At 42.1% G+C, this 7,965-nt stretch overlaps 1 protein-coding gene across 2 annotated transcripts in view; it reads left to right on the forward strand.

The window, feature by feature from the left end:
* The window catches only part of cops8 (COP9 signalosome subunit 8), a 43,182-nt gene extending 36,777 nt beyond the window's left edge, over window positions 1-6,405 (forward strand). For both annotated transcript variants that reach the window (XM_084310877.1, XM_084310878.1), the window contains 2 exons: window positions 993-1,055; window positions 5,086-6,405. In XM_084310877.1, the coding sequence (XP_084167003.1) occupies window positions 993-1,055; window positions 5,086-5,165 (143 nt within the window). In that variant the 3' untranslated portion in view covers window positions 5,166-6,405. The remainder of the gene's footprint in view (window positions 1-992; window positions 1,056-5,085) is intronic.
* The last annotated feature ends 1,560 nt before the right edge of the window (window positions 6,406-7,965 follow it).

Consider the following 7,965-nt stretch of genomic DNA (forward strand, 5'->3'; position numbering starts at 1 on the left):
GTAATATCTGTCACCGAATTCTCCACTGACGTGATTCGCTCGGATTGTGCAGCGACCGCTTTCATGACTTCCTCCAATTTAGCATCGATGCGATCGAATTTATCTTCGACGTTTGCTTTGAGCGCCTCGATGTGTGTAATCTGTTCTTTCATCAGGTTAGACAGTGTGTTGAAATCGGATGGTGTGGTTGTACTGCTTGTTTCAATTGGTGATATAGGTGCAGTGACGGTGACGGTGGATTTTTTTGCTATTAGTATCATCTTATCCAGATCGGCTGCTCTATCTTTCACGGAGCTTGTTCCTGTCACTTCTGTTATGTTGACATCTATTGACTCTCTGTCGGGGACCGTAGTCGATGGTCCCGGTGTATTTTCCTCTTCATTCTCCACGTCGGAGCTTGTCGCCAACGGCACTTTACCCGCGTCGGCTGGAACGTGTCTTCTTGAGCGAGTATCTTTCTGCGACCCTGAAGTTACCGTATCTTGTTTCTTTCCCTGATTTCCTCTATTCTTACTCATGTTGTCTTTTGATATAGCTAGTAGAAGGTCTTATCAATACATACGATGTGGTCTAATCTCTTTTGATATTGTCCAAATAATGTTTTTAAACGAAATTAACGTTGGTGGGAGCGGAGCATTTGCCAAATGCGTGTGCTACATATTACGCTAAACCGGAAGCCATTATGCATACTTTTGACAATAAATAAAATCAGAATTTGTTCTTACTTGCTTGCCTGGGTAAATAAAGGTTATAGAAATGTAAAAAAAAAAAAAATGAAAACCGATACCGATATTTTCCGATATCACATTTTAATGCCGATATCGGCCGATAATATCGGACATCCCTATTTTGGCTAGATACAACCCAAATGTATTACTTCTGTGTTTTGTAGCAAATGATTTCCATCTACCTGTTGTTAATAGATCCATGAATGTTTTTTTGCAATTACATTTGAATTACTTTCTCTGTCTTTTTCCTCCATCTCTCTCCAGGTGTCGTGAGCCAAGGCTGGCAGGCAGACCCAGCCACCAGGATGGTAATGCCCCAGAAACCAGGTAGGTGGCACTGTTGCTCTTTTGTTACTCCCGTCAGTCCAATATCCAAGCTCTTCCTCGTCATGAGTAAGCCTCTTTCCACACTCTTCCTGTATTGATAGGACTTTCCACAGTTTTATCATTTCCTGCTAGATGTCATTATGTATCCAAGGAGCCACATCCTGAGCTGTGAATGATGGCTTATTCATAATGTGTTTGAACTTTGGGCTTTGGTTACTTTCCCTGCTTTCCTCTGTCAACATGCAATCCATTATTTGATTATCTGACCTGATTAACACTTTGACTGCCGGGACACGTCTTTTCACGTCTTTGCTGGCCATGCTAAAGTTGCCGGGGGACGCTGTACAGCGTCCTTATATCAATATTTCAAAAATCTGCGATCGGATTCATATTCCCCCTCCGCTGGCCTGAGATCCACCAGCAGGACCCACTGAGCTCTCTGGCGGTTCAGGAGCGCCATCTGGTGGCCGATCGGCGCAATCGCCACACAGGATATTGAATAGAGGTTGTCATGACGACCGTAGTACTTCCGGGCGCTCGCTATGGTTCATGGGACTCTGGCTCGTCACGCTACACGGTGATCGATTGGCAATAACTCGATAAACAACATGATTTGGACGTATATACCATTATACAAGCTGGAGATGGACCGGGTAAAAATATATCCCATAATGATAAAATTTCTACTCGACGATGATCGCCCAACGGCGCGCGGAGACTGGGGTGAGTTTTAGCATGTAACGTTACCGTCTTAGATACTAACTGCTATTATCAACATTTGACCCACATTAGATGATTGGTATAACGCTGCCCACGGAATTATAAACGCCCCCTCGCCCATCCGGTCAACATCAGATGACGTGTAGTAACTTCTAGAAGTACGTCTAGTTGGAATTTTTTATATCGCGCTGATTGCCATCAAACTGTATTTCATCATCAATATAATGCATTTGGGGCTATATATCACGTTCTGGAGAAAGCTGCAGAAAGAGATGAAAACATACTTATACATTAGACCATACTTTACTATGAATATGTGAATGAAAAAGTTTAACGTTGCTACACAATGAACAATACATATAGGACTTTGAATGGGCCCTAATAATGGCAATGTAGCAATAGAATTTAAAAAGTTATAGCCCTGCAAAGAAGGGGACTTTCTCCATAGACAAATAGCGCTGGCAATCTATGGTATATCATTAATTTAACCCAAGGCAACCAAAGTGTTAAGCTCTTGACACAAATATGTTGTGTTTCAATCCAACCTGATATTTGAATGCATTTGTAATGCTGTAAAACCTTTGTTTACATTTGCATGCCATGTGCAGGGCCTATAATTCAGTTTACAATATGATGTATAGAACTATGTTCTGGGTTTACGTTCACATTTGTGGTTTACAATGTCTAAAAAAGGTTTTATAAAACAGAATCATTCTAAGAATCACTCAAATGTATTGGTGTTATGAGTTAGAAAAGTATCTCGAGTCCAACTCTAGAATCTATGTGCATACAGTCAAAATGTACATGGTCAAATAAATTATAGATTGGACCTTTTTAGTGCTGCCCTGTATAATATTTTGGAGGAGATGAAACTCATGGAGAAAATTCTTAGACTGATTCTGTTTCATAAAAGCTTTTTTAGACATTGTAAACCACAAATGTGGACGTAAACCCAGAACTTACTTCTAATCTTCTATACATCATATCGTAAACGGAATTATAGGCCCTGCACATGTAAACAGCACAATGAAGCAGTAACTTCAAACTAGCTTCAAACTGTGCCCCACGGACCCAGCTTTCCGCTGAGAGCAGTTTTCATCTAAGATTATAAATTGGAGAGATGTGGGAATTAGCTAATCGTTTAAAGACGACAGATGTTGTGTTCTCTCTGGTCATGGATCTTATGTCCACTCAAAAATGTCCTGGAATACCTATACAACTGTTAATTTTCTGTCTGAAGCTTTCATGTGGTGCAGCTTTAATCCACAGTCACTCATTCACTTTGATGCACATGGCCTATAGATGGCCTATACGTGGCCTATATACATGCCCTATAGATGGCCTATAGATGGCCTATACATGGCCTATAGATGGCTTATAGATGCCCTATAGAGGGCCCTTCTTCTCCCCTCCTTTCCTCTTTCACTTTCAGCACCTCATCTGTCCCCAAAACCCCCGGCACCCAGTGTCACGTCGACAGGCTTAGTGGGTGGCAGTTGATCCAAATTGTACAAGAGACATATTTATTTATGCAAACATGGGAGTGGGAGGTTGTGGTCGTCGGTTGGTGCAGCACAACAGCCTCCTTTCTCTCTAATCAGTGGAGCTTCAAGCCTGAGGAGCATCTGCACTGCACATGTCCGGCCCAATGCGGCAAACACGCTCGCTCCCCCATTAATCCTCTCGCGGCTACCTTTTTTCTCTACCTTCAGCGCCATTGGCACTCAAACGTGCACGCTCGGTTGGTTTTAGTGATGGAGTGAATGTTATACAGACTAGGGAAGACTATCACATATCAGACCTTTACCAGGCTATTTAAAATGTGTTTGGCTTTCTACCTTTTCTCCCATCCCCCAAAGTCGTTATGCCAATTCCCCCCTGGTCGTTGCACTGCCCTACTGTCTGGAGGATGTAGACTTAACTACCACATGGTCAGTCCTCAAATACATGTGGAGTCGCTAGCCACTTCCTATCACCTGACAGCTAGGAGTTTCACTGAGAGAGTGTAACAATGCTATTTCCCCCAGATTCTGCCCCTGCTGAACAGGCACCCCGACCGACCGACCAGTAGAAGTTGCTATTGCAACGACCAGAATTCATACCTCACCGGCTTCCCACCCTTGAACACTGCCAATTGTTTTCGTAGGGATGACTAAACCGGTAGTACAGCTGACACCGGGATTTGAACCCCGGTTCTCTGTGGTAGTAGGCAAATGCTTAGATCTCTACACTCTCCATCTGCCCCCCCAGGCTATTTTCTTTTAACCTAAGCTACGTGTAACACATCAGAAATAAAAGCAAAGCATTTTTGCCACATATAACTAAGATATTAGTTAGTTTGTCACCCCACTTCTCCGAGAGCTGCACTGGCTTCCTATTGCCACACAAATCCGTTTCAAGGTTCTTGATCTGGCATTCCATGCAACAAGGGGAACGGCTCCCTCCTACCTCTGGTCAATGGTCTCTAACTACACACCCTCAAGATCCCTACGATCTGCATCTTCTGGCCACCTGAGACCCACTCCTCTTTGTGCTCCTGGGGGTTCATTGAAACTAAGCAGCAGGCTATTCTCTGTCCTGGCTCCACAGTGGTGGAACGAACTTACTGTCCTACCACAGTAAGGACAGCTGAAACCCCCCCAATCTTCCGCCATTAACTAAAAACACACTTTTTCAATCAATATCCATGCGACTATGCTTATACTGCTACCTACTATGCTACTATGTCTACACTACTACAGTATGCACTCGCGAAGCACACAAATTCGGCACTGATAACTAACCATACAACTTACCCTTAGCTGCCAGAGGCTTACCCCCCCCCCCCCCCCCCCCCGCTGACGTGTTTTACATAATTTGACAAAATATAAATATTAGATCTTTCTAATAATTCTTTTTTTTATTATTATTATTTTAACTCAATGTTTATTTTCCAATACTGAGAGTAACTAAATGTCAAAAATAAACTCACTGAGATACTGCCATGTAATACAAATGCATGCTATTGCTATTGGGCTGATGTTGGTATCCTGTGGTGTAGCCAGGTGTCTAGTTGCTCTTTAGTTAGAAGTCAGAATTGGCAGTGAGCTCATCATGTGCTGCTGATCTCCATGGTGTGTGTCTGTGAACTGATACCTACAGTATACCGCGTTGAGGCTCTGAACCGCGGCAGCATGTGCCTTGTTCAGCAGCTGGATTTAGGGGAGGAATACATGACGGAGCACTTGGCTCCATGGGGAAACCCCCACTCACCACCGCCTCCTCCGCTGTGTCTTTATCTTCTCTGTGCTATCTCTCTCTCTCTGGGCAGATCCTCCCCCGGTCTCCTTGGTTCCAAACGAACAGCAGTTGGCCAGACTCACTGACTACGTGGCTTTCCTTGAGAACTGAGGATGACCCCCTTTCCACCATCTCGCCACCACCACCATCTGTTTCTGCCTGGTCCGTTCTGAGGGAAAACACCATGGACACCATGATAGCCAAGATCGACCCTTCTAACGCTCCTCAGTCTCGATCTTGGATGTACACACACACACACACACACGCACACACAAATTCATACACTTCCCCTCACGCAATGTTGCAAGTTAAAGATACAGTACAATAATGTTTAAATTAAATCATAAATTGCTTATTTTGGACTATTAATCCAAGTCACAAGTATCATCTTTTTGCTTCAGATGTATCATTTGATTTGGTAAGTGTTTTAGGTCACCCTCTCTGAGCTCAGCCAACTCTCAGTAGGCTGAGGGGGCGTGGCCTTGATGTTTGACTGTTAAGGACTCCTCATTTCATCCTGTGAGTCTTCTCACTCAGCTAGATACGACTGATGAGATGGACCAATCAGAGTAACCTGTGTGTATTATGTGATATTTCAGAGGAAGCAGATTGGATATCTGAAATGGCTTGGTTTTGTTGATATCCAGTGGGATAGACATCAGCAGGCTTTAGTCGTCATTTTCACAACAACAGTTTTAACATTTTGGATTATTTTACATTATATAGCATACTTTAAACATACCTTCTGTTAAAAAAATTTAATGAGATTGAAAAACAAGATTTTCATTGTACTGTATCTTTAAGGTTTCTCTCAGACCGGCCTTTGACCTATCTACATTCATTGTCTAAAATCACTTGCTCAGTTTTACCATACCCTTTTGAAAAGTGTTGTTACTTTTCAGACTGTAATGTTGTATTATATTATTTTGTGACCCCCCAACTGCCTGACCTACTGTATGTATTTGGATCTGATTTCAGACACAGGCTTTCTTATCACCATCTGTGATGTTATTGCTACTGTACATGCAATTATATCGAGTGTAGAATGCTGTAACAATTGAACACAATGCACTCGACACACCCATAGTACAAAATCCTCAAAGCATATTATGTACAGTCTATCTCAGCACTTGCCTTCAATCGTATTTCTTCAGGTGACGGATAATTCTTGGCGTGTGTCATGCGTTGAGAGTTTATATTTGGATATGTCAGACCTGCATTAAGTATTGCAGCATGTGAGGGGCTTGCTCAGCAATGTGATACTCTCTCCAACAAATTCTTCCATCTATCTATAGACCTTGCATTTGAAGTTTGTTTTCACGGGTGAATAAATATTTTGATGTGTTTCTAATTTGGAAATTTTTTCTTCCTCCGACATTTATTATTATAATTTTTTAACGTTGTCTCTGTTCACTTCTAGGGTGTTGGTGGCAAATGTTTTTAATTGTGAGTCCTACTGTAATAAGTCCTGACACTCTTGACAAAGTCTAATGGTTATAACCAATCTAGTTGGCTCTTAACACTTTGCATGCCACGCCTGAGATTTCTCGGGTTTACCCCCCGCGGGTTGAATGCCCACTCACGAGAATTCTCGTATTTTCTCTTTTATTTTTTTTAGCGGTCTGAAATCATATTTCATCAACCAAGTCTACCGTTGGAAATTCAGCTACCTCAGGTGCTCAGATGTGAAAAAAGCGCCCCCTATCGTCTCCCAGGTGGTAATTCACCTTTTTGGATTGAACTCAATGAATGAGAAGAAAAAACCCGCACTCCACATTTTACTTCTCACTCACGCAGCCGGCATCTACCAGCTTCATGCTGGACTCTCAGAGCAGCGGGAATATGTGTTTTACAGTATACACTGTAAATCAATAAAAAGATAGATTTTTTTCGAATGGCGATCAGGAATTGGAATAATCCATTTGGCTACCATCTGATCTCGGAGGAATCTATGTTACAAGTCTAAGGATAATCAGACCAGTTTTCACGTATATATAAGCTTTTATGTGATATGGCTGTTTGACTATGCGCGTGCCGTCAGGAAATAGGAGAAGAGATTTTCAGCGCGCGCCACGAGTGTGCATGCGTACACATGTACTATCGATAATCTAGCATTTATTTGAAAACTATTCATAAATAGGCCGAACAATGACAACGTATTCTATTCCAGTAAAAGGCGATTATCATGGAAAACGAGGAGTTTTCTAAATCCTATGGAACGGAAATGAACCGATAAAAAAACAATCTGCTTCGACAATGTTGACTGGAAATAGGTCATTGATGATAATGCGACGGCAGATTAGACACATAGCCATAATTTAAAACAGTTAACATTGAAGTGGCCTTGGGCATTCAACGGGGTAAAAAGGAATTAAGTTTGGGCAGTCAAAGTGTTAATGCTGTGGTAAGCAACTTCAGAGAAATTAGCAAGAGTAAGGTAGCCCAGCAGAAATAGAGCCAGCTCTGCATCACCACGGGATAACGCATGCATGAATAAATTATCTCTCTTTTGCATGTTCGATGGAAGAAAGTCACTGTCAAATGACTATAGTATTATCTCCATACATGTAGCTATAATATAGAATATAGATATAGCTCTACAAACAAGGTGACGCACCCCTATCTTTAAAGTGTGGCATAGCTAGAACGGGACATGGTCATCCCTGGCGCTGAATGAGTTAACAGTCCTGCACATTTTGCATAAAATGCTTGTCTATTGCATACTGAAAGTAAATTGGACACTATTCTGGAACCATTTGTAGCAAACTCTGGCCTCTTTTTAAAGGAAACACAGTGCTATTGTCAGAGTTACAATGTTTTTTTCATTTTCGTCTGAATTATTTTGCAAATGGATGCCCGCAGATCTATCTACTCTATATTAGCTGAAAACACTGCTGGGGCCATAGCCTGA

This window comes from Notolepis coatsorum, assembly GCF_963971535.1.
Source record: "Notolepis coatsorum genome assembly, chromosome: 3".
NCBI lineage: Eukaryota > Metazoa > Chordata > Actinopteri > Aulopiformes > Paralepididae > Notolepis > Notolepis coatsorum.